The sequence below is a fragment of the Bidens hawaiensis genome, unplaced genomic scaffold, assembly GCF_021521415.1.
Source record: "Bidens hawaiensis isolate Kalapana, Puna unplaced genomic scaffold, B.hawaiensis_p1.1 tig00004283_1, whole genome shotgun sequence".
In the NCBI taxonomy this organism is placed as follows: domain Eukaryota; kingdom Viridiplantae; phylum Streptophyta; class Magnoliopsida; order Asterales; family Asteraceae; genus Bidens; species Bidens hawaiensis.
In genome coordinates this window covers 57,548-84,574 of record NW_027491258.1, presented here as the reverse complement: position 1 = coordinate 84,574, position 27,027 = coordinate 57,548, and the positions used below count along the sequence as shown (strand labels likewise).

Genomic DNA, 27,027 nt, shown 5'->3' with positions numbered 1-27,027 from the left:
CTTATACCGTAAAAGGTGAGAATATGATCAAGTATTTAGAAATTGTGAAGGAATTAGCAAAATCCTTCGAAATGTTTAGTATAGTACAGGTACCAAGAGAGGAAAATGATGGGGCAGACGCCTTAGGAAATTTAGCCTCATACTTTAAAATTCCAGAAGATACAAGGATCCCAATCATCCATATACTCTCGCCAGCAATAGGAGAGCAAGAAGTTGGGGAGATAACAAGTGATAAGCAGATTGTACTTTAGGATCCATTATCCTCAGCCAGCCAAGGATCCTGGATCCTCCCAATCAAGAACTACATTCAAACTGGAGACATCCCAGCTACGGAGAATCCGAAATCCTTCAAACTCAAGGTATCACAATATATTTTATTAGATAATATGCTATACAGAAAATCTCTTGCAGGTCCATACTTAAGGTGCATAGAGGATCCGGAGATCCAAGAAGTACTTAAAGACTTTCACGAAGGTGATTGCGGCAACCACACAGGGGGAAGAGCAATATTCTCCAGGATACTTAGGACTGGGTACTTCTGGCCGAAGATGAAAAAGGATGCAGTGGAATATTCGAAAAAGTGTGATGCTTGCCAAAGGCATGCAAATATCCTTCATCAGCCAGCAGAACCGATGTATCCTATATCCTCTTCATGGCCTTTCATGAAGTGGGGAATGGACATTGTTGGTAAGCTACCAAAGGCACAAGGTGGAAAGGTCTTTATGCTTGCCACCTACTTCTCTAAATGGATTGAGGCAGAAGCATTCGTACAAGTCCGAGAAAGGGAAGTTATATCTTTTATTAAAAGGAATATTATAACTAGATTTGGTATTCCTTCTGAAATTATTTGTGATAATGGTTCCCAATTTATTGGGAAAAGAACAACTAACTTTTGTGACAGCTGGGGCATAAAGATGATTACTTCAACTCCAATGCATCCTCAAGCTAATGGTCAAGCGGAGTCTAGTAACAAAATCATCATCAAAAATTTAAAGAAGAAGTTAGGAACCAAAAAGGGTAAATGGGCTGAAGAACTGCCATATGTTCTTTGGGCCGACAGGACAACACCCAAGAATGCAACAGGCCAAACACCCTTCTCACTGGTGTTTGGATCAGAAGTAGTTATTCCTACAGAAATGGTAGTTCCCACAGCTAGGACAACAATCCGTGATCCTGAGGCCAATGTAGAGATCCTGCTTGAAGACTTGGATACTATTGAAGAACTTAGAAACCTGGCAAAAATCAGATTGGCAGCTTATCAACAAAGGGTAGCTAGAGCATACAACAAGAACGTCAGGATTAGAAGATTTCAAGAGAGAGATTTAGTTTTGAGGAAGGCCTTTCAAAACACAACCAATCCGGCTGATGGGAAGTTAGCACCCAAATGAGAAGGTCCTTATCTGATCGAGTCGGAGGCAGGAAAGGGGGCATATCATTTGCTCACTATGGAAGGCAATAGGTTACCAAGAGCATGGAATGCTATCCACCTCAAGAAATACTTTTTGTAATCAGGACCAAGTATCCTCTAAGGATTGAATATCCTTAAAGGATCAAGGATCCCCAAAATTGGTAATATCTATCTGATCATTTATCCTTTTAAATTCTTTTTACTTATTTAAGGATAATATCTTAACATTTTTTTTGTTTCTTCCAAGTTTTAAGTATCAGTGCAGGATATTAATAAGATGTGTAATAACCAAGAGGTTGGCCACCTCTCCTTTGCATTCAAGGTACTTTACTGTTTCCTTTGGCCTAGCCCACGATTGGATATGACCCCCGATGGTCATATCCCCTAAGGTTTAAAGGTTTTCATCTTTCTTATAAATTAGAGTTTCTACACTCTCGCCTGGAACGCACGCTATCCAACGTGTAGTCCGGGGCAGCGGGACCAGTACATGCTTAGTGGCTGACAATTTCATTGCTTTCGGCTATATGAAGGATCCTACGATTCATGGTAGACGTACCATACCACCGGTTTATAACGTTTTCACGTTGTCTTACGTTTGGGCTAAATCCCGGTTTGGGCGAGTCCCCAGTTAACATCCGTATTTGGGCTTGTCCCCAGTTTTGGGCTTGTCAGGCTTGTCCCCAGTACACGGGCTTGTCCTCAGTTGCACGGGCTTGTCCCCAGTTTATTGATGGGCTTGTCCCCAGCTTAATGGGTTTAACCCAATTAACATTATGAGTTGTTTGCAACAGATTTAGTAAGTTCATTGTGAAGATCAAAACTTATAGATTCAAAATCCTTAAATTGCTTCTACAAAGATCACTGAAGGCTCATTATTTGTGGTAACTTAGGTCTACTTAGACCTTGTGGTATGATTTCTACTTTTAAATTTATATTGGTTTAGCTAGGATCCTTATAAATCTTTTTGTTTAAAGATTTAACATCTTTGAATTATTTCTATTAGGATATTCTATCCTAAAATTTTTAATTATTTTTCTAAGGATATTATATCCAAAAATTTCTATAATCGCTATTTCTTAAGGATATTCTACCCTAGAATTTTTTACTCAAAATTATTTCTTAAAACTCTCAGTAAACAGATAAGTATTTCTTCTAATTCTATTTACCTTAAAATTACTATAATAAACTTACTTGACATGCTGGAACCTGAGGAGATATCACAGAAAGCTTCAACAAAGCGGGCTTAAAAAGTTCTAACCTCGGTATCCAGTGCAAGGAACCGTTTTGTTTATTCTTTTGTACCAGGTAACTTACCCAAAGAAGCAAAGTTGTTCACTGCAAACAAAAAGAAGATTCAGAATTATAATTAAAGCATCAAGGATCCTGCTATTTTATAAGGATCCAGGATCCTACCCTTTCTAACCCACTTTGAAGGAAGGTCAATCCCCCAGGTATGGAGCCACGTTTTACATAGAAAAACTGGTTCCTCCAGAAGAGATCGTTTAAAGTCACTTTCAAGATCGGGTGGGGTTGTCGAGGCTTGGATTTCAAGATGAAGCGGGCAGGACCGTGAGTAGCAAGGGTGTATAGATGTGAAAGTTCTGGAAGACCGAAGTCGATCTTTTGTTCCTCGATGATTCTTTCTATAGTGCTGAGAACTCGCCATACCATAGGCATAGCCTGAATATAGGATATGCCTGTGGAATCGAAGAAGCTTTGGGTAAAAGCAGGGAATGGATAGCAATAACCAATCAAGAAAGGACAAGCGGGCATACAAATCCAGGTCTGAGAGTAAATGTCGCATTGGATTCCGGCATCGTATGGACGGAACACTGTTCCCGAAGGAAACAACGCTCGGAGTTCATCTATTTCGGGATCTGTTAGCTTGCAGATTTCAATGGAAGGGTTGGCTATCAAGTATTGGGGTTGCATCTCAGATAACCCAGATTCATCGGACGCTTGGTCGGAATGACGAGAAGGGGAAGAAGAAGACGAAATAGCAGACATTATTCAGAGACAAAGAAAATAAGAAAAGAAAGGGATGGATACCTGATGCGTCGCCTGGATGTGTGATTATAAGCAAGATATAGGGCGGCACATATATAAGCGGTTATGATTATCTCAGGGGCCAAATGGTAAATATGTCTGGCGAACCGTCCCATCATCCAGTTTTCGCAGAATTTTGAAATTCAAAATGACAGCTGTGTTCCACTATCACCCGCCATTTTGGGGGCAATTGTTAGGACTGATATTTTCTCTATTGAGGATATATTATACTTGAAGATATGTCTGGATTCGTTATCCTCCCGAAGAGCTCCAGAACCATGTCAACGATCAAGGATCCTCAGAGGTTAGTATTGTTAACAATTGTTTCATGTGTGTAGGTTAATGTTCAACAGAAGTAACGGCTATGTGACTTGGTCCACCTTAAATATCGCAAATTGGAGGCTACCAGCATGTGGTCAATGGACGTTGGAAGACTAGTGGGATAGTGGCGAATAGATAGGACATATTGTTGTATTTCTTTTTTATATACATCGAGATGAGATCGATTAAGGAGATCACTGTATTCCACACACTCAGAGCAGAACTCACTATTCTCTCTATACACGTTAGCAATTACTGTAACATCGATCTAGTCTCCACAACACTTGTAACCCATTTTTTGATATTAATAAACCGGTGATCGATGAGTTGTCATCACCCGAGGTTTTTTTCTTTTGATCTGAACAAGGTCAAAAGGTTTTTCCTCGCAACAAATCACCGTGTTCATTCCATTTTCGTTCATACAATTGTTATTATCATCGTAGAACTAGACCTCACTTTTACGGATTTGGATACATTATCCTTAGCAGATTTTTATCCAAAACAAACAATTTGTAAATAAACACTAGGTCGTCTTCTACCTAGCTTCGGTTGAAACAACTCTTGGCATACAGTTGCCGCCGCTGACTGGAATATCTGATCACCACTGTCACTTTTCTCCTTTTCATCTAAAATACTCTATGTTTTCATCATCAATAATTTCACAGGGGTCAGTGTCAAAACTTCACAGGGGTCGGTCCGACTTTTAACGTATATATACAACTAAAATAATTTTTTTCACAGGGGTCGGCCGACCCCTATACCTCACTAGTAGATCCACCCCTTCACATAGGTGGGAAAATGCAAGACAAGGCAACATATTATGCCTTAATTTTTCAAGATATGTAGCTTATTTGTGTTAAATATGACAGTAAGGTCAGTTTTTCATTCAAGTATATATATTTATGGTGTTAGTATCATGAATGAAAATAAATAAAATTGGGAAGGAATAATTGAGTATGAAAGAACACTTGCAATCATATGATTCATATTGGATGAAAAAAAGTATGTATATATCACATTATTCTTCTATCAATAACCTTTTAATTCTTTTAAGCAACGATTGCTAATTGACCTTTACGTGGTTTATGAAAACACTCGTAAGTCTAGGTGTTTCTTGAATGAGTTTGTAAAACCAAGCATTTCCTTATGAGAGGTAGCACATTCATGGTTTTTATAACAAAACATTCAAGATTCAGATTCAATTAAGGTTATTTGATGACCTATTAATAATTCCATTAAAAAGCTAACTCTAAATCAATCTGGGGTATAGTGTGTTTGGTTAAACCTCTTAATGGTTAAGTTCAGAAATATGTTTAATGGTTCATATAATATCTCTTAATCAGTCAGACATCTTATTGTGTTGGAAGTAATTTCCAACATAATAGGCTCGTCACGTGTTGGTGACCGGGTTGGACCTATTGGGCCTATGGAATTCATTAATGATGTAATGAGTTTATGGGGTTACAATTGGGCTTTTATATTTGGTAATTACTTGTTGACCAAGTTAGGGTCTCCCTATAAATACATAGTCATGTTAGGGTTTTTGTATAAGTGAGAGGGATTATTGTATTCAAGTTTTGTGCTAGTTTCTTGATTATAATAATACGTGAGTTTACCCTAAATATTGTGTGCTCGTTTGTGTTTGTTATCAATTCGTTCTTGATATTGACTCGACACTAAATTGTCACACCCCGACTTAGGGCCTAGGCGTGTGATCATAAGTTGGTACCTGTTTTGTAAATGTATTAGAGTTTATGGGTTAATTTTAGCGGAAGACTTTAGGTTTGAATATAATATTAATTTACATTGAAAATTTACTCGGGAATTAAATTCCCGGGTATTAGTTTACAAGATACATGCTTCATTTACAATGATTTTAGTTATAAAAAACGGAGCCATCTTGTACGCGCTTCTATCTTCATTAAGACTCCAATCCTTGTTTAATGCTACTTATGCTTAGTTACCTGCAATGGGTTGGAAAAATACGTCAGCTATATGCTGGTGAACACGTATGACTTTATAAAACATTTGAATGACATTACAATACAAATATAGTTTTCTCTACAAGCTCAGCAGAAGCATTTCTACTTCCGGTGTATGTACCACTGCCCTACACACACAATTATTCCCGAGCCACATAGCCCTTAATGGGAAGCTAGTCATGACCATTAGCCCGCTGCCACGTAGCCTTTGAATGATTAGGGTGAACGGTTATGTTTGGATCCAGACACATGTGTATTCGGTCTGAGTTGATTTTATTCTCTACTTTGTATTAGAAAGTTTAAGAGATCACATAATCTCATGTACTTATTGACTGACTCGTTAAGACAAACACCCGTTCATCTTATCGAGTATAAATATGTTTTGACTGATTGAAAAGGTTAACGTATTCACCTGTACCGTCGGTGTTGGAAACCTTGACTGATTGATTGTGAATGATATTTAACCTATATATAATAGGTTTGTATAAATATTTAAATGATGTTTTGATTAAGCTATGATTGCTAAGCTTAACCTTGAAATCGTTTATCTTTGATTGTGAATGAAGACACTTGATTTTTAAGTGACGTTTGATATAACATGCTTTGGCTTAATAGGTTCTAACACGTTGGTAAGTTTCTCCAGGTAAGTAAACGGGTCCCTCGGTTGATTGGGATTTATACGAATTACTTTTCCTTAGGCAAGAAACTTACTACTAGTGATATCCCCCTTACAGTTACTACATGCCCGTCAAAATATATCTTTTGTTGACATTACTTCTCTATGAAGTAACGTTTATGAAAACTTGATTATGAATGTTTATAAAATACGATCAAGGTTAAAGGCCATAGCCTCGATTGATAGACTAAGCAATAATTCAAATGACTTAAACATAACTCCTACCCTTAATGCGGATACTTAGATTGATAATAAGAAAAAGGCAGGATCTTGATCTACTCGATTATACAATTGCTAGCTTGATTATAACTTCGTTCCTTGCACGAATTACGAGAAAAACAGTACGTCGGCTTGTTAAGGCAATGGGGCACGTCTTTCGAGGTTAAGTGTGTGTAAATAGAGGTGTTTTGGGATGATTTTGGCTTCAAACCCGTTCACCCCTTTTATAGGCTGATTCTGGACCCAATCGCGATACGCAATGAGTTCCTTTACCCCGTCGCTTATCGCGGTGGCGCAATTTTAACGCCGCCTTACCAGCTCGTGACACGTGGCCTGTCATATCATGCCACGTGTTGACACGTGATTGGACACGTGTCCACTGACTCAGCAAGGCCATCGCGCTACGCGATGGGCTTATGTGTGCCCCGTCGCGTACCGCGACGGGTGAAGTTTTCAAAATATTCATTGTTGGTCCTTGTACTTTCTAAGTTAGTATATTTAGGCTTAAATTTTTAGGGTAAAAGACGCGGTGTTACATAAATTTTTATGCCAAACAACCCTTAGGTGGCCAGAAAAATCCAGTTGATTTACTTTTGGGGAGCGAATTTAAAAGAGTACAAATGGTTTCAAGCTTATTAATTAAATAGGTGGATCAATTTCAATTTGCAACTATTTGTCTATTCTTTTGAATCCTTTCTTTATGCAAGTGAATTGGATGAATTTGCTTACTACGTAAATGACTCTGATATTTTGTCAAAAAAGTCATGAATTCGCTCCCACGTAAAGAGTTTCTTAGTTTTACAACCTTTCTTTCTTCAAGTTAATCTAGAAGCACAAGTGGTATATCTAAACCAACTACTTCTGACAACATTGTATTTTTTTATTGGTTTTTCCTACTTCTAGAAATGTATATATATATATATTAGTGATATTTTAAACATCTTTTTAGCGTTCATAAACACGGACATCATGTATAATCTACCACCATCAATGGAAAATCAAAGATATATTTTGTTTTGTGTGCAACGGAGGCTTGTTCGAAGGGTTTGGAAGGAAGATAGAAAAGACCTAATAGCATTTGCAAATTAACAAGTCGAAATTCACACGAACTCATAAGCTTTACATGTATTCAAAAATCATGCTAAGCTATGGCTCCTTTTTAACATATTGACACACAAAGAACAAACTGTTACCCATGTTTTGATTTTAAATGTATTACTACACTAAGTTTATAAATATAGAGCTAACAACACAAGTGTTCCTTATGTTTGATACAAAAATATTTGTTTTAAATATTTTTTTTAAAGATTTATAAAATAAACGGGTTATCAATTAAGCCCATTATATTTAACTAAAAGTGTTAATGGGTTAAGACTTTAATTGAAATAACCAATACCACACACAAAGTCTCGTACATAAACGTTATTGTAGGGCGCATGTTGACAGAAATTGGAGATGGATGCAGTTGGCAGGCGATGTTGATGATGATGATGATGATGATGATGATGATAGCCAGACAATGGTCGGCAAGTTGGTTGAGATAAGATTTGTTTTCTTAATTAGTTAATAATATTAAAATATTAATTTTGAAAAAAAAATGGCGTGCTACATTGATAGTTACATTGAACAATAAAGCACACCATAATATATTGTCATAAATAAAAAACTAAATGCACAAAAACAAATATACACCCTTGAGGGCTTGACTTTTTAATTTATAAAATAAGGATAACTAATTAAACTATTCAGAACTTAATATGTCTAGTTTTAGGACATCAAATAGATCAACAAAAATATGTCATACGGTAATGTAGGCATCTTTGAAAGTATTACATATGACGATGACCTTGATCTTTAAAAGTATTATGCTAACAGAAGATTTTTGAAAGTATTTTGCATTCCACACGTACCACAATCGAAGACCCTGGAAGTAATACTTTCAAACATCTTCCTTCCACCCACTTAATATTCTAAGATCAAAGGCTGTCAATGTAATACCAGTGACGTTTTTGCTTGTCCATGTGGCGGCGTATTGTGTACGTGGCGCTCAAAGCTTGCAGGTGCCACACTCTAATTGGTATAATTAGTCAGTATTTATAAGCGAAAAAACAAAAAGACTATCCGTATTTCTAATACATTTAATCTATCCAATAATCCTCACTTGGGCTGTGTGTAGTGGGTGTGATATTGGGGCGAATGGGGGCGATTTCTGGCGAGAACACCGCCCCCGGCGAATTGTGTGGCGATGGGGGGGGGGGGGGCGCAAACCTTTTGTCACCTGCTTCCGTTTTCTTTTTATTATTATTATAATTGTTAGTTATATATATATATATATTGGTAGACAACACCATTACACCCTAAAAACAAAAACCCACCCTTTGCTGACTGGGCACCATATGACGCAAAACGTCCAATTTCGTAGCCCCTCCACTACACATAGCCTTATGGCCTAGTGGTAGGAAGGGAATGATTTGAATTAGGCCATGCAAGATTGTCAGTTTGAATCCAGAACCTACCCGTGTTTTCGTCCTCCGTAGAGAATTCTGCTCTTGTTGTGTCACAACGTCTATCCAGTAGACAGTATAGTTCCGGGGGAATGCCAAACCCAAACTGTAAAGCCATCATGAGCCCGATTAAGACAACATAGTATAATCATAGTAGGGCAGCAAAACTCTTTAAATTTAAAGAGTACACTAACCTAACACACAAAAAGTCACCGTTATAACAAAAAATAATCTATCCAATGTTTATTTTGATGATTTTTTTAAAAAACATGTGACTCAAATCAAATTAAATTAAATTCATTCCAGTAAATTATATATCCAACTCATCATAATTCTTAAACCCCAAAAACCAAAACCAAAAACTTAATAAACCGAAATAGTCCATCCAGCCAGGTGAGGCCGATGGGTTTAATATAATATAATATAATATAATATAATATAATAATCAATTCCCCGTCCCACAGGGCAATAACAATAGCTTGGTGAACAAGTGTCGGCTTACCTTACCAGTTACCATTTCCCAATCCCTGCTGCTGGTGCTGCTGCTGCATCTCAATCAACCTTCACATAAATAAATTTCTTTCCTTCCGTCAATTTCCATGTAATAATAACAATATTAAATAATAATAAATCTACTCAATCACCAAAAATGAAACACCTTCTCCGTAAACTCCACATCGGAGGCGGCGGTTACAACGACCACAACAACCGCTTAACCACCGACACCTCATCACCTTCACCCTCACAGTCTCCATTACCTGCAATCGGACCCATTGATTCCGTAACCGCTGATAATAATATTATCATCAACGATTCCAATACGAATTCGAATCAGGTGGATTTCAATTTCTTCGACGAGGAGTTTCAGATGCAACTCGCCCTTGCGATCAGTGTATCGTCGGGATCGGGTGAGCCGCGTGAGCCTGACGCCGAATCGGCTCAGATTAAAGCTGCTAAGCAACGGAGTTTGGGATGTTCGCCTTCCGAATCGCTTGTAGAGTTTCTATCGCTTCGGTATTGGGTAAAACACTCTAATTTCTAGGGTTTAGCTGTTTATATTGAGTTTTTTGTTTCTGTTTTTGACCTAATTGGTAAATTGAGTGTCAATTGGTGTGAATTTAAAGTGTTACTAACATTGATGTGTTAAATGATAGTTTAGTTATAATGTTTCCCTAATTGGATGGCATAAAACTTTTATGAGTTTCGGATGTTTGCTTTCGGAATTGCTCAGTTTCTGTCACTTTGGTATTGCATTTTAGTGTAATTCTGTTTTGATAAATTGTGTGTTTGTTTCTATTTTTGACCTAGATGTTTAATTTAGTGCCAATTGGTGTGAACTTAATGTATTACTAAGATTGATATGTTAAGTGATAGTTAGTGATGAAGTTTCCCTAATTGGATGGCATAAAACTTTTAGAAGATTGATTCCTGTAGGGTAGGCTTATTGCCTTATTAAAGTTTTGAGTGTTGGACAAAAGTGTTATAACATTTTAATAAATTGGATGTGAATTTTGATGAGAAAGTGATGGATGTGTTTACTGTATTTGGTATGAGCAGAGTAATAAGGTTTGTGAACTGTAATGTTGTTAATGGTAGTTTTTTGGTATGTGCAGAGTAATATTGTTGTAAACTGTTAGCCCGCTTCGGTATTGGGTAAAACATTCTAATTTCTAGGTTTTAGGTGTTTATGGCTTTGTTAGATAAGTAATTGCATTTAATTGTAATTCTGTTTTGTTAAATTGTGTATTTGTTTCTGTTTTGGACCTAATTGTTAAATTGAGTATCATTTGGTCTGAACTTAAAGTATTACTAAGCTTGATCTGTTTAATGATAGTTGGTTATAAGGTTTCCCTAATTGGATTGCATAGAGCTTTTAGAAGATTATTGCCTTATTATAGTATGGGTGTTGGACAAAAGTGTTTTTAACATTTTAAGGAGATTGGATGTAAACTTTGATGAGAAAGTGATGGATGTGTTACTGTATTTGGTATGAGAAGGGAAATAAGGGTTGTGAACTGTAATGCTGTTGTTAATGGTAGTTTTTGGTATGTGTAGAGTATAAATAAGATTATTAATTGATTTGGTTAATAATGAGGTTAATGATGATAGAGGTATAAAGTTTTGCTAATTGGATGGCACAAAACTTTTAGGGGATTGATTATTTATCATGGAATTCTAATTTGAGTAGGGTAGGCTTATTGCCTTGTCTTGACATTTTAAGGATTTTGGATGTAAACTTTGATGAGAAAGTGATAGATGTGTTTGCTGTATTTGGTAAAAGTAGAATAATGATGTTTATGAAGTGTAATGTTGTCATTAATGGTAGATTTTGGATTGTGTAGAGTAATAATGTTGTAAATCATGATGATAAAGTGATGGATGGGTTTTATGATGTGTATGGGATTGCTTCTAATACTGTGACACAAGGGAAATTGCATTTTATTGTAATTCTGATTTCTAATATCTAGGTTTTTAGGTATTTATGGCTTTGTTAGATAAGTAATTGCATTTTACTGTAATTTTGTTTTGATATTTTGATAACTTGTGTATTTGTTTCTATTTTTGACGTAAATTTTGAATTTAGTGTCATTTGGTGTGAACTTAAAGTATTACTAGATTGATTTGTTTAATGATAGTTATAAAGTTTCTCAAATTGGATGGCATGAAACTTTTAGAAGATTGATTTTTTGTAGTGTAGCCTTATTGCCTTATTGTATGATGGTTGAACAAGTATTTTTACATTTTAAGGATTTTGGATGTAAACTTTGATGAGAAAGTGATGGAGGTGTTACTGCATTTGGTATAATGTTTGTGAACTGTAATGTTGTTAATGGTAGTTTTTGGTATGTGCAGAGTAATAATGTTGTAAACTATGATGAGAAAGTGATGGATGGGTTTTATGATGTGTATGGGATTGCTTCTAATACTGTGGCACAAGGGAAACTGCCTTCGTTGGTGGATCTGCAAGCGAGAACGGTTTATGTTGATGTTGATTATGAAGTGATTTTAGTGGACAGAAGAATTGATAAGGAACTGCAGCTTCTTGAGGAGAGAGTTTCTAATATTTCGTTGGAGTGTCAGGCTTCGGGGATGAGTCAGATTGTTAGTAGGTTGATTCAGAGAATTGCTAATATTGTTGTTGCACAAATGGGCGGTCCTGTTAGTGATGCAGATGAAATGTTGAGAAGGTGGACTGCTAGAAGTTATGAGTTAAGGAACACTCTGAAAACAATTGTACTTCCTCTTGGTTCTATTGATTGTGGACTTTCTCGTCACCGGGCCTTGTTGTTTAAGGTTAATGTCTTTGTCTCTTCTCAGCATATTATTTTACTAGTTGGTTACATGTATGGGTTTCATATCTGTTATTTTCGTATGGTGCAAATTTGATGCATGCTTACCATCTTGATTAAGGTCTGTAGTTCTTCTGTCAATTAAGTATCTTAAGTTATCTGTCTTTATATTCCCCTAGTCTCACCGGAAGCAGCCTCTCTATTCCTATGGGGTAGAGGTAAGGTTGTCTACATCTTACCCTCCTCAGACCCTACCTTAGCTTTGCTATTGGTGGGATTTACTGAGTACGATGATGATGATGTTATGTTTGGTTATGTAGTTTATAGAAGTAAATTCTCTCCTAGTGATATGTATATCTTTGTTCTTTTTTGCTTCAAATATTGGAGTCCAGGGACATGATAGTTATACTTGCGCTTGAAAGTATGTGCACAAATGTATTTAGTTTCTTAGGTAGCTGTTAGCGTATGGTTGTAGCAGTTTGTTGAGAGTTCTGGTTAGTATATTTTTAAGTAAATTGGTGTCATTTGTATGCCGTGACACCTTAAATCAGAAGTGCCTCATAACTGTGTGAAATGTATATGTGGCTCCTGGATTGCTTTTAGTGTGTTCAGACAATGCTAAGTAACTGATTATAGAACGTTAAGCCACTGTCACTATCAAAGTGGCAAATGGGTTGGGTTGGGTTGGAACGGGTTTAGGGTCGGAACGGGTTAGGGTCGGAATGGGTCAATTAAAAAAAAGGTTGTTTTGGTTCGGGTCGGAATGGGTTAGGGTCAACAGGTTCGGGTCAGAACGGGTCCGGGTCGGAATGGGTCAAGGTCGGAACAAGTCAAAAACAAGTTTCGGGTCGTTTTTTTTAAACGAGAAAAACGGAAAAAACAATTTAGTTTTTTTACTTTTTTCATTTTTGATTTATATTTTGAGTTATGTTTTTTTTATTAATTTTTTTTGAATATTTTTTTGAGGGGTTTTTATTAAGATAAAAAAATCCCTCAAAAAAATCATAACTCAAGATATAAATAAAAAACGAAAAAAGTAAAAGCACTAAAATGTTTCCTCTGTTGTCCTCGTTAAAAAAAACCCCGAGAAATGAACCGAAACCGAAAAGTCGACGAAAACGAAACTAAAAACCAAAACTGAAACGAATTGATCGAAACCGGAAAAATCGATTAAAACGAAACTAAAAAACTGAAACGAAACTGATCAAAACGAAACACAAAACCGAAAACGAATCCGAAATCGACCAAAACGAAAGAAAAGAAACCGAAACCCAACCTGTCAAGTGCGAAAACTCGTGTCGGCTCGAAACCTAATCCAAGCCAAAACCTAAACCGGATTAGTTTCAATCCAAAACCTAAACCGAACTCGTTCCAATTCAAAACCCGTTTCAACCCGAACTGCCACTTTTATTTAAGACACTAACCCACATCGACCCATTTCTTTAAATTTGTCGACCCATTTTGACCCGAAAATAAGGTGGAATTTCAAGTGACCCATTTTGACCATCTTATTAAAATCTATGACCCAAACCAACCCATATGATTTTTAAAACAACCCAAATTGACCCATTTGAAATGGTTTGGGTCAAGATTGCCACCTCTACTATCAATCCATAATTTTCATTATGCATAATGTATCAATTCGTGTGTTCATTTTATAAATCAAGTCTTCAAAATCTTACTACTTAAATCTGTAAATAAGAAGCCATTGCAGTGTGTGATTCAAAACATTGCTCAGGTGTAGTGTGACTATCAGTCATGTGTCATGTGTGTAAATTACTTTTAAATAACTATCAATATTTTGTGATGATTACAATGGACAAAGGGTGAATTTTTTTAAGTTTTTCACAACAGAAATGTTAAATCAATAAGGGGACATCCCAAAATCGGCATTGGTGTTATATGGTCAAAGAGAGTGCTTTTGGCATATGTATAATTAGCCATGTATTTGATGTGCAGTAAACAAAACTGTATGCTAGTTGTGCTTAAAAATCTGTAAATATGATGCTAGGTACTTGCTGATAAGATCAACCTTGCGTGTAGTCTGTTCAAGGGGAGCTACTATACTGGCACTGATGATGGAGCTGTGAACTTTATTAAGATTGATAACGGGAGGTATGCTTTTCCATATATTTTCTTTGAATCAAGGTTGTGTTTTTCTTGTATATGACATAAAAGTAGATATAGTTATATGTGTCTGTACTTCCAAATATTTGGTCTTTTGAATCTTCAGAGGAACTTTTTTATGAATTTGCAGCGTTAGTCGTTTTTTTGCATCTTAGTGTTGAGAACAGGTGTTTGGTGTTATATGCACATTTGTACTAATGCTTTATTTTTTTGTTGATTTGTGCAGCGAATACATTATCGATCTAATGGGTGCTCCAGGAACCCTAATCCCTGTTGAGGTTTCGTGTTATAACCTTCAAAGCATTGATTTAGGCATCAAGAATGAAACAGGAGGTGCTAATTTTGGGTACACATTGCCACTGCTTGATATAAGCAGTGATCCCTTGATAGTTACAGCTGAGCTTGATAGTTTGACCAAAGTTGACTCTTCAGATTTGGCAGTAGCTTCCGTTATAAGCTCACAGTTGAGCAGTAAAGCTGGAAATGCTGTGGAGAGAAATCAAACCAAGAGGTTTGAAAATGATTTTGGCAAACTGCTTCCGGCTCTCGTTAGACAGCACGAAGGCAAACTTTCAGGTGGTGGTAGTGGTGGAAGAACATCACCTGCACAGAAGTCGCAGCTTAATGACGTATCTAAATGTGTCATAAACGCTTCAAAAAATCCAGAATTCGCTCAAAAACTTCACGCAGTGCTGTCTAAAAACGGTGGTACATCTTCTGATTCACTTACAAATGTAAATAATAAAGAAGTGAGAGAAACAGAAGGGCATGAGATGGTTCACTTATTAGATGCAGACATGTTGACTTTTGGTGGTCAACATGATCCATCATTAGGCACGTCTAGCAACGAGCCCTATCTTATATCTTTTACTGAAGCTGAAACTAGCAATGCTAATGACAATTCTCAGCTTGTAGTTAGTGAAATAAACGAGACAAGAGCAGATAATATTAAACAAAGCAAAATTCTAGATTCTTCTAGCAGCAATTACAGGGAAGGAATTAGCCTTGATGAGGTTGAGTGGGAAATCCGTTGGGAAGATCTTCAGATTGGAGCACGCATTGGTATTGGTAAGAATATATTCTTTTCTTTCTTTGTTTTTTTTTCATATTTCTATAATAACAATTCATTATTTGAACAAATTTCACTTTTCGTTCTTTAGGTATATACCAAGTTTCACGTTTTTCCTTGAACTAAGGAAATAACAGAAATCAACCTTTATTTTTGTTCATATGTTATAAGAGTTTACATTCTTTACTCAACGGGCGTAATTATTTTCTGTTTTAGACACGTGCCATGCACATGAGGGTATTTTCATTCTTTAATTACAAGAATAGTCTGTCTGATGATAAAATGATCGAATTTCCTTCATGTGCATGGCACATAACTAGACTTAACAGAAAAAGTTAATACCCGTAAACGAGTACAGGACGTAAACTGTTACAACATATGAACAAACATAACGGATGATTACTGTCATTTCCTTGGTTTAAGGACATAAAGAGAAATTTGGTATATACATATAGAACGAAAAGTGTGATTTGTTCTTACCTTTTTTTTCTTCTTTTTCTCACAATAATATTATTCTGTTCTATTTCTTGTAGGCTCTTATGGTGAAGTTTATCGTTCAGAACGGAATGGAACCGTAAGATGCATCCAAATCTTCTATAATATTGTTGTATCTCAATATTTTTAATAAATGATGACCATGTTCGAATTCACTTAATCTAGTGATTGATCTAGTGATTGGTCGCTTACAGGAGGTTGCTGTGAAGAAGTTTATGAACCAGGATATCTCGGGGGATGCACTGACTCAATTTAAAGGTGAAGTAAGTGCCTGATGATCTTCACTTTTGACTTTTAGTTTCCACAATCTGGTTTTCTTGTATACAAGAATTTGATTCAGTGCATGATGCACTGTTTTGTAGGTTGAGATCATGTTGAGATTGAGGCATCCTAATGTTGTTCTTTTCATGGGAGCAGTTACTCGTCCTCCAAATCTTTCCATACTAACAGAATTTCTACCCAGGTTGAGTTCTATTATCGATTTATATTTGTTTGTGATATTTATATGTGTGCGGTTTATTAATTTGTTTTTATGCAGGGGTAGTTTGTTTAAATTGTTGCATCGTTCTAATGTTCAACTTGATGAAAGGAGGCGAATGCGTATGGCTCTCGATGTGGTAAATTTTTTGTCGAGTATCATGCTTCAACGTTTCTGTCTGTTAACTTTGTAATAACTAAGAAATATCTGTAGGCTAAAGGAATGAACTATCTGCACACTAGCAATCCAATTATTGTGCATCGGGATTTGAAGACACCAAATCTTCTTGTTGATAAAAATTGGGTTGTTAAGGTTAAAACTTTTCTTGTATATCATGTTACTATTCTCCTAGTACAAAATATAGAATCATAATATCTTCATGTGTAGGGGACTTAAAACATCTGTTGTATCGTTTATTTAATTATGCAGGTATGTGATTTTGGGATGTCACGAATGAAACACCATACCTTTCTGTCTTCAAAATCAACAGCTGGAACTGTAAGTAATCTCAGATTTATCATATTAAGACCATAACCAGCTCTCCAAAAAGAAATTTAATAAAGTAATTAAAACTAAACCAGCACTAGTTTTCTCAGAGGAAAGTATTGATGGCATGTCATTTTATTGCAGCCTGAATGGATGGCACCAGAAGTGTTGAGGAACGAACCGTCCAATGAGAAGTAAGATCCATATTTATTATATTCTTATAGACAGAAAACTTTATATTAGAGGTAATTTCGAACTGTTAACTAGAAGTGAGCTGGGTTCAAGTACCGGGAAGTAAGACATTTTCTGTTAAAAAAAACTAGAAGCAAGCAAAAAAACAATTAATTGAGATTGACCCTGAAACCGAATTAACCCCACTCAGTTTAGTAACTGACTATCCTGTTTGGTTTTTCTAAAAACCGAAAATTACTAGTACCTAGAGGTGTCAGGTTAGCAAATAACTGATTAACCGATACTGGAAAAACCTAACAAAATTAATTGACCCTAAGTTATAACTGACTGTTCCGTTTTGTTTTCTTTAAATCCGAAATTGCTATTAACTAGAGGTGTCAAGTGAGCAAAAACTGATTAACCGTAACCAAAACTGGAAAAACTGAACCAATAAAATCGACCTAAAGTAATAATGGGTGGTTTGGTTTCGGGCATGCCTTGCTTTAAAGTCGTGCTGAACAGAACTGACCGATCCAAACTAATAATCAATGGTTGAGTTTTGTTTTCTTTGAAAACCGAAATTATCATTTGGTTTTGGTTGTCTCGCTCCAAAACCATTTTGAACCGATTTTCAAAATCAAACCAAACTATAAAACCAAACCGCACCGAACTTTGAATGTTGCCAAAGTTTTTTATTTGGGCCAAAAGTTTCGTCTCCAAATTCATTAGTAGGTGGCTAACAAATATCATAAGCCAATTTTTTTAGGCCGAAGTTCTTTATTGGGCCAATTTTCTTAAGCCCAAATTTGAAACCGAAAAACTGAAACTCAGGTTACTGAAAAAAGTGTTTGGGGTGGTATGCAGGTGTGATGTATATAGTTTTGGTGTGATTTTATGGGAGTTAGCAACTTTGCGCATACCTTGGACAGAGATGAACTCAATGCAGGTTGTTGGTGCTGTTGGTTTTAAGTTCAGACACCTCGACATCCCAGAACACGTTGACCCTGTGGCTGCACAAATAATAACCGATCGTTGGCATCTGTAAGTCAAATCTTCCATCATTCTCTGTATTTCTTTCAGGTTACACGCATGTTAAACTTTTTTTTTTCTTTTTTGGTATAGGGAGCCACAATGCCGACCATCATTCAAAGAGATCATTTCCCGGCTAAGAAGCCTCAGGCATCTATCAACAAAAAACCAAACAAGTTCATAACACTATTCTTGTATGTCTATAACATTGGGGGCTCAAAAGGAGAGCAAAGATTGTGTAGATTGAAAAAACAAATGAAAATGAAAATGAAAATGAAAAAGAAACAAAAGGTGTGGTTTGGGAAGTGTGGGTTTGGTTCAATCGAAATGACCTAGCACAGTCAAACCACAACCTCCAACTCCATTGTTGTGGCGAGTGAAGTTACGAGGGGGGCAAAAGTGTCTTTTCCTAGTTCTTTGTTCTTGTGAAGCACATATGATAACGACTTATTTATTTGGAATTGAAATGTTTTAGGGTTAACCCAGGAATCATGGAATACAAATTTGTCAAATTTTCATGCTCAGATGAATAATGAATATGGTAATCAAAATATTCTAGTGCAAACTTATATTATTGGGACCTGGAATATTTAATCTTGGATGGAATTATAAATGAGGTTCCAGATTTTTATAATATTAAAGAAAATATCACTACAGTGATTTTGATATTTTAATGTTATGTTCAGTTAAAACACTTATCGTTTTTTTTTTTACAATTATAATTAGTGGAAGATTTGTATTTATTTGTACTTATTTAGTCCTTTTTCTTAACGTAAAAAGTGTAGTCAGTAAGGAAGTTCTTTTTCTTTAATTATATGCTCTTTATTCTATTTTGAACGAATGTTACTAAGATTATATGGTATGGATATCGTTTTACCTCTTACTTAATAGTGACACGTTAACGTCACATCATACCTCACTTCACTCAACTTTCTTTCATAATATCATGGAAATGGTCACTAGTTTACCACTTTCATACATTTTCAAATAAAATAATACATATATAGGGAAAAGTTAACGTACAAATGAAATTAACGTGCTAAACGTGAGAATCAAGTAGAGTAATTATGTATACAAGTAGAGTAAATAGTAATTATCATAGAGTAATTACATAATTACTCTATGATAATTACTCTACTTGATTCTCACGTTTAGCACGCTAATTTCATTTGTATTTGATCTACGCTAATTTCATTTGTATTTGATCTAAACCCTACATAATATATATATATATATATATATAAAATAAAAAAAAACGTCAAATTTAATAGTTATATTACAAAATATATACATTTAAATATTAAATAAAAAACATAATATATTAATATAGTTATAGATACAGTTTAATAAAAAAATTGTAACATCATCTAACCCATCTTCTCAAACTCCCCATCTTCTCTACACAGGCCTCTTTTCTCCATCTTCTTCTTCTCAAACATTCCTTTAGATTTTAGATCTTACAACTCATCAAAACCCCCAATTTATGTTCTGATTTATTCAAAAAAGAAAGAAAGAAACAAGGTCTGATGCTTTCAACGATGATATGGGCGGTAAAATTTTACCCATAACTTCGCCGCTGGGCGGCACCGACAACAGCGGGGCGGTGTTTGCCACCGCTCGCCACGTCAGCCATTGAGTAGCAAACCGAGATCCACACCGGATAGCCTAATACTAAACTATTAGACTATCTCCCAATGTTATGTGTGCCTTTAGGCGCTCTTAATTATCACGTCATCTCTCATATAATATCTTTACAAATTCTTAAAAAAAATCATTTTCATCTCAACCTTATAAATATCCTTACACTTTTTAATTTCCACGTACCCACCCATTACACAACATTTATTTTCTTTGTTGCTTTGGGCCCAACTCATCTTCTAAAAGTAACAAAAGCTAAAACCCTTGTGAAAGGGCTTGGTTGCTAAGAACAATTTATCCAATGGTTAAAAGCCATCAAGAGCTTAATTAAGTTATGCATTGGAGATATTCTTACACCAACAAATATAAATTAGAATATTGCATAGATTTGAACATGGGACCTCTATTTTCAAAGCTTTGAAAGGGTCGGTATTTTACTATTTTCTAAAATATTAGGAAAGAGGTCTTATGGGTAGAGGTGCACAAACCAGGTACTTTTAGGAACCGGTTCCAGGTATGATCAACAAAGTCTATATCAGGTCGGGTAGGAATCGCAACTGAGTATAGTCGGGTATTTTGCCGGGTTTTTCTGATTTTTTGGGTTTCGGGTAAGTTCTTATTTTCATGGAAAGTTAATTGTGGTAATTGAACTTCCTTTTGAAGGAAACATGATGTTGAAGATTGCCTTCAAAGGACATGTTTCCAAGTTTGCTTAAGATTGAGAAGTAAAAATTCTATCTCGTGTCTCATCGTGTCATGTGAAAGGGAGCACAACTCTCCTTGCTATTTCACACAAGAACTGTTACTTCACACCAGAACGAAAGAAAATAAAGTCCACTAAGGGTATGTTTGGCAAAGAGTTTTTAGGAGCTTTAAGCTACAAGCTTTTAAGAAAAAATTCAAATTTATTGAAAAGTCTTGTTTGGTTAGAGTAGCTTGAAGCTTTTAGGTTAGGAGAAAAAGCTTGAAGCTAAAAGCTCTAACTAGTAGCCGTTTAGAAAAAACTACAAACTTTTAACATTTCAAATTTTACAATTTTGGTACTTGAACTTTCATCACTTTTTGTTAATTTATGTAATAATTTCATATTTAACCCTTATTCAAAACAAACTAACCCCCATGACTTTTTAAAATGCCATAACTTTTTCACACGTTAATATTTATTTTTGAAAATTGCATCATAAAAACGAACATTTTATTCTCTTTAATTTAATTATCATATTGTTATACTTCTTAAACTTTAAAAAATTAACATATTATGTAATTATTGGTTAGGATCGGCAACAAGTCGAGCCAGGCAAGCCCGGGTCATGTGTAAGACCAAATTAGGTTTGGAACGAGTCGATGCAAAAAGGGCTAATTTAGTCCGGTTCATGTTAGTACGGTTTTGAGTCGAAAGGGGTCAAGTCAGAATAGGTTTCGGATTAGAACGAAGCACCGCGCGAGCACCCAACTAATTTTATTAAAAGCTCCAACTAATCTACCAAACACCTAAATATTTCTAAAAAAACTACAGCTACCAGCTACAGCTTCCAGCCACCATACCAGCTAGTTTTGCTAAACATATCCTAAATAGCCATCACACTTGTTGATTTATTAGTTGTGTTAGAAAATCATCGCTTCATCCCCACCGATGATGATTGGAGATGGGTTGGAGGCACTTCTAGTGTGTTCTTAGCTCGATCATTAGGTAATTTTACACAAGATCAATCTTCGACAAGAACTTGTTGCTAAAACACAATTGGATAAAGTGGGTTCCTATCAAGATTAACTACTTTTCTTAGAGATTAACACAAAATTAGATCCCCTCTCATTTATCCTTGTGGGGCAAGGGATATGATAATTCCTCTTACCCTTTTGTCACTTCTGCTCCAACAAGGAAGAGTCTCCCGAGTATGTTTTTCTTACCCGTCTAGTTATTTAGGTTTTATGGTGTTGGGCTAGCACCAGGTGAGGTAAAGATTTTTCAAAGACAGTCTTCGAACATGATCACACATGAGGAACCAAATGGGCATATTACAAAACATGCAGCAAAATTCGATCATGCTCTTATTTACACTATTTACGGTTTTACAGAATGCGAGGAATTTATTGGTCTTCAAAAGTGCTCAAATCTCCAATTCACTCCCAATTATTTTTCAGGATTACTTGAACAACAAAATAACCGTTTATTATGTGCACTTAGTGGTGTCGTTGGCGTTACCCAACACCATGTTTCTAGATGTCTTTGGTGTTTATCGAGCAGTCAAAGTGTCTTCATACACTGACAGATCTTTCGATCTTCTTGTATGCTTTTATATCTATAGTTCGTTTTTTTTCCTGTACTCGTCCAACTCCCCCCCCCCCCCCCACACCGACTTTTCAATATTTAATATATTATCATAATTCCTGATTTCCTAGACTGAATCTTTTGTCACAATGTCCTTATCCTGCATCTTGATAACCAAATGATGGGATTAAGGTTTCTAATCCAACCAACAAAATTATAAAAATACAAAAAATCATAACCTAACTTTACAAGACATTGAAAAATTGATTGGACACCAAATCAAATCTTGTAAAATAACATTAAAAGTTTAAAACTAGAAAATAGATTGATTACAAAGTTTTAAAAAGTGGACCCCTCTGGCCCACCGTTAACAAAATCTAAATCCACCCTACTCATTCACAGTCAAAGATACCAACACAGCCATGGGTTTTACTTTAGGTTCATGCACCTTCCCATTTTCTCAATCCCAATTAAATATTAAATTAATAAATAATAATAATAATAATAATAATAAACCTCACAAATAGTTCTCTGTTGATTCATTTCATTTCATTTCATTTCATTTCCCCTTTAATTAAATTAAATTCACATGTTTCTTGATTCTTCCGATTCGCCTCATCACCCAAAGGTAAAGTTTATTTAGCTCGAATCTTATTACTTCTTATTCGATTTTGATTTCTGGGTATTTGTTCAATCTAAGTGTATAATTTAGGGTTTATTTTTGTTCGATTGGTTTAGAATTTGTTAGTTACTTTCTCTGTTTTAATTAGTGATATTCAAATTAAAAATCACACTTTGATCTCAAAGTTTAACATCAAACTGCACTTGTGTTATTATTTTGTTTCAATTTTGTATGTTATGAATGACGTAAACTGTTACTTTTAACATTGTTGTACTGTGCATAAGTGCATTACATTGAAAAGCAAAAAAGTTGTTTATTTTTTTGTATGCTTAACCTTGCAATGCACATAGCTTGATAGATGATAAAAAATGTTACTATATCAGTGTTGTAAAAATCGCTATTAGGCGCCGATTAGTAGGAAATCGGAGGGCTACTGACTCGATTTCACCTAATCGAGCCTTATAATCGGTGCCGGTCAAATTCTGGTCAAAATCTTTGAAGTATTTTAAAATTTGTACTTATTTAGAAAGTTTATGTGTATATATATGGTTTTGAAAAATTACACATTAAATTTTAATCCAATTATCTATGTTAATCGCTAGTCGGTACACTGCCGCCCGACTAGCACTTAGCGAGTTTTACAACACTGTTGAAATAAGTTAATAGCTTGATAAAAAGCACTTAAGAAGCTGGATTTGTCATGCCATGTTCCATTATGCAATGCATTAGGGCTTGAATGCATGAACAAGTCTCAACGGTCGACTTATGGTCTACATTTAATGCATTATTATTGGCTATCCAAGCTGATTTTTTACTTGAGTGTCAACCGTGTTATGTGTTTTCTACAGGTCTATTTATCTTTAAATAAAGTTATCTAATATGGAGCTAACCGCTTCTTATGACGTTGAAGATACAACTTTATTGTGACGGAACCTGAAAAAGTTTAAACCTTTTGAGATTAAGAAAAGGTCTACATTATGTGATTAATTTTATTCCATAATCTTGTCAGTTGTCAATAATCATTTGTTGTTGCAGAATCTGTTTTAATGAAATTAATTTAATTTTCTTGACAAGATACAAGTAAACTTGTGACTGACATAATTTAACAGGTCGAGTTTTTGTAGATACTTTTACCATGAAGCTAACGCAAATGGATGACGTTGAAGATCCATTTAATACAAAAAGCGACGAGCATGATCTATGGCCTCTTGATGAAATTGACCCCACAAAAGCAAGGTTTCCTTGTTGTTTGGTGTGGACCTCGCTTCCGGTGGTCTCGTGGTTGGCGCCTTTTATTGGGCATGTTGGTTTATGCATGGAGGACGGAACAATTGTAGATTTTTCTGGTTCCAATTTTGTTAATGTTGATGAGTTTGCTTATGGTTCCGTGGCTCGATACATTCAACTTGATCGGAAACAGGTACATTTTCTTGAATTTGTACCTGTATCTATTTATCTACCGAGATTTGTGTTATTTTGGGTAAAAGTTAAGCTTTTAATGGAAAAAAAGGTTATAATTTTTTTAAAAAGAGATTTAAGTGACTTTGACGTGGACAAAAATTGACCAAGTCAAACTTTGACTAAATTTAGAGGTGGCAAAATGGGTGGGTTGGGATTATGTGTTAAATATGAATAAAAACATGTTATTTTTTAATACTTGTATATAGTTTAAATTAAGTGATGTAGAAGGTTGTATGTATTAACATTACGAGCTGGGGGTCTCACTGGAAGCAACTTCTCTATTCCTACGGGATAGAGTAAGGCTGTCTAAATTTAACCCTCCTCAGACCCTACATAGCTTTGCTTTTGGTGGGATTTACTAAAGTACGATGATGATGATATGTATTAACATTTCACTTTGGGTGACCCATGTTTTTGGCTTATTTTCTCTATCTTATTTAGGGGTGGCAGTTTCTGATACGATTGAACATGACACGAAAATAATCAGGTTTTTGGTTGGTATATCTATAACCCGTTTAAAAACGGGTCGTGTTCGGGTTGACATGTTTAAAAGGTCAACCCACTAACCCATTTATGACCCGTTTATTTTTTTTTTTCACAACTCACCAACCAGATTAACACGTTTACATTTTGATTGTTGCATACCAACCCATTTACCCACTTAGATAATGAGTTAAACGGGTCGTATTTGGGTTACACGATTTTAAGCACGTGCAGGGTTAGATTGATAAATTCAACATGAATAAAATACGAGTTGTGTCTGGGTTGAACAATTTGTTGAACAATTCAACCCGCCATATTAGAAAAACAGAATATTTGATTAATAACTCAAAAAACGAAACTGAAATAATCCAACCAGTTGAGAAACCGATGGTTATGATATTATATAACCAAAAGTGAGCTATTATCAAAACCAACCTCTATAATTGTTAACTCCGTATTGTATAAACTTAATTACTTAAAACTGATATTATCATAACAAGTGTTCACCCAAATCTTTAAAACTGCATATTTAAACATTTAATTAACGTTTTTTTTGCGCATTAACAGTGTTGCTTTCCGGCTAACCTCTCGAGTCACACATGTAAGCAGCGTTACAAACACGCAGAACGTGGTATTGCCATCAGCTGGGACGATGCAATCAACTCAAGCAGGCGCCACTTTGAGCACCAATCATACAACCTCTTCACATGTAACTGTCACTCGTTTGTGGCTACATGTTTGAACCGGATGGCGTATGGTGGCACTTTGGATTGGAACATGATCAATGTGGCAGGTCTCGTGTTTCTCAGCGGCAGGTGGGTTAATGTCATGTCGGTTGTCAGAGCATTTCTTCCATTCACGATGATGGTTTGTATCGGTGTCGGGTTTGTTGGGTGGCCCTTTTTGGTTGGGCTTTTGATGTTTTGTTTTCTTCTGATAACCTGGTTTGTGGTTGGTACTTATTGTCTCAAAAGTTTGTTGGAATATTAGGGTGTTTGGTTTTTAGGTGGTTTTGACATGGAATCTGATTAGATTTTAAGGTTTTGAGGATTAGGTTCATATGGACATCAGTGACTGGTTGTGATGTAATGGTTTAAGACAAGTGAACAACCTATGATGTTTTGAAGTGTATGTATATATAGTTGTGGACGTGTAGTGTTTGATGAATGATAGATGTAACTCGTATATGTTGATATCGTGAACGTGTATATATAGAAGATAAAAACAAGCTTATGAATCGTAAACCATGCGCTAATAATAATATATAATACAGTAGAGGTGATACTCAAATATAAATTTTAAAACTTAATTTATATGAATATGATGATTATAATATGATAGATTCATGTATAAAAAAGCTTCTTGGCATATTAATAATCACAATAGCATTCAATCAAAATGACATAATGTAGTTTTAATTGTATTAAACATCATACTCACTCTCCCATATAAATACTCACATTAAGTTAACATGCGAAGCCATATGATTTCATTGAGTAAATATATATGTTGAGCAAACTCTCATATAGTACCACAGTTAGGATCCTTTTTTTAAATGACAATTCACTCACGCTCTAATCTACTTTTAAATTACACTTTTATTATCAACAAACAAGGGATTAGAACCTACCTGATGCAGCGGTAAAACGGAAACGAACATCGATTCATGTTGATTTAAGAATACCCGTGAAGAACTTTCCAAAACTCCCAAATCCCACCAAAAGGTCAATGGGAAAATGAAGTGAAAAATCTTTATTATCTAAAATTGAAGTCTGATCTTTCACATTACATGTACTGAATATAAATAGAGTTTTCAATACGAAATGAGCCCAAAAAAGGCCATGGGCCAAATATAAACCCAAAAAGAAAAAAAGCAAAAACTAACAAAAAACATAAACCCAGATATTTTGAGTCTGGTATTTATGACCGGTTTGCTAGAATATCGTATCGGTGGTTTTTGTCTAAAATACCGGTTTTAAGCCCGAGAAATTTTTGATATTTCCGGCCTATATTTTTTCAAAAATATTTTTAACCCAACAATTAACATTCAAACGAGTAAACTTTAGGACTATTTTTCTAAAATTGATTGCTTTTGCATTATTTTATAATATAGATTAACTTTTGGATTATTTTTTTATTATAAGAATCATTTTGTTTTGGGTTATTTTTGGATTGAAGTTACAATTATAGGAAATTATAAGGTAAATTATTCAACCGGTCAACCGGTTGTACCATTTTTTAACCCAATCCGGT

General features: G+C 35.3%; 2 protein-coding genes across 6 annotated transcripts; both read left to right on the top strand.

The window, feature by feature from the left end:
* Positions 1-9,805: 9,805 nt before the first annotated feature.
* LOC143626196 (putative serine/threonine-protein kinase SIS8) lies at positions 9,806-18,852 on the top strand. Of its 2 annotated transcripts, none has more exons than XM_077096343.1 (13): positions 9,806-10,177; positions 12,010-12,450; positions 14,458-14,561; positions 14,800-15,641; positions 16,176-16,216; positions 16,332-16,400; positions 16,500-16,600; positions 16,676-16,754; positions 16,829-16,927; positions 17,045-17,113; positions 17,246-17,295; positions 18,137-18,313; positions 18,395-18,852. In XM_077096343.1, exons 1-13 carry the CDS (start codon positions 9,806-9,808, stop codon positions 18,483-18,485), a joined length of 2,535 nt encoding a protein of 844 aa, XP_076952458.1. In that variant the 3' UTR covers positions 18,486-18,852. The 2 variants fall into 2 exon arrangements, with proteins under 2 accessions (XP_076952458.1, XP_076952459.1); XM_077096344.1 differs by having other exon boundaries at positions 9,956-10,170.
* Positions 18,853-22,645: 3,793 nt separating this feature from the next.
* Positions 22,646-25,909, top strand: LOC143626132 (protein REVERSION-TO-ETHYLENE SENSITIVITY1-like). Of its 4 annotated transcripts, none has more exons than XM_077096294.1 (4): positions 22,723-22,836; positions 23,679-23,798; positions 23,955-24,250; positions 25,342-25,909. In XM_077096294.1, exons 3-4 carry the CDS (start codon positions 23,966-23,968, stop codon positions 25,762-25,764), a joined length of 708 nt encoding a protein of 235 aa, XP_076952409.1. In that variant the 5' UTR covers positions 22,723-22,836; positions 23,679-23,798; positions 23,955-23,965; the 3' UTR covers positions 25,765-25,909. The 4 variants fall into 4 exon arrangements, with proteins under 4 accessions (XP_076952405.1, XP_076952407.1, XP_076952409.1 ...); XM_077096291.1 differs by having other exon boundaries at positions 22,726-22,836; positions 23,940-24,250; XM_077096290.1 differs by lacking the exon at positions 23,679-23,798 and having other exon boundaries at positions 22,646-22,836; positions 23,940-24,250.
* The last annotated feature ends 1,118 nt before the right edge of the window (positions 25,910-27,027 follow it).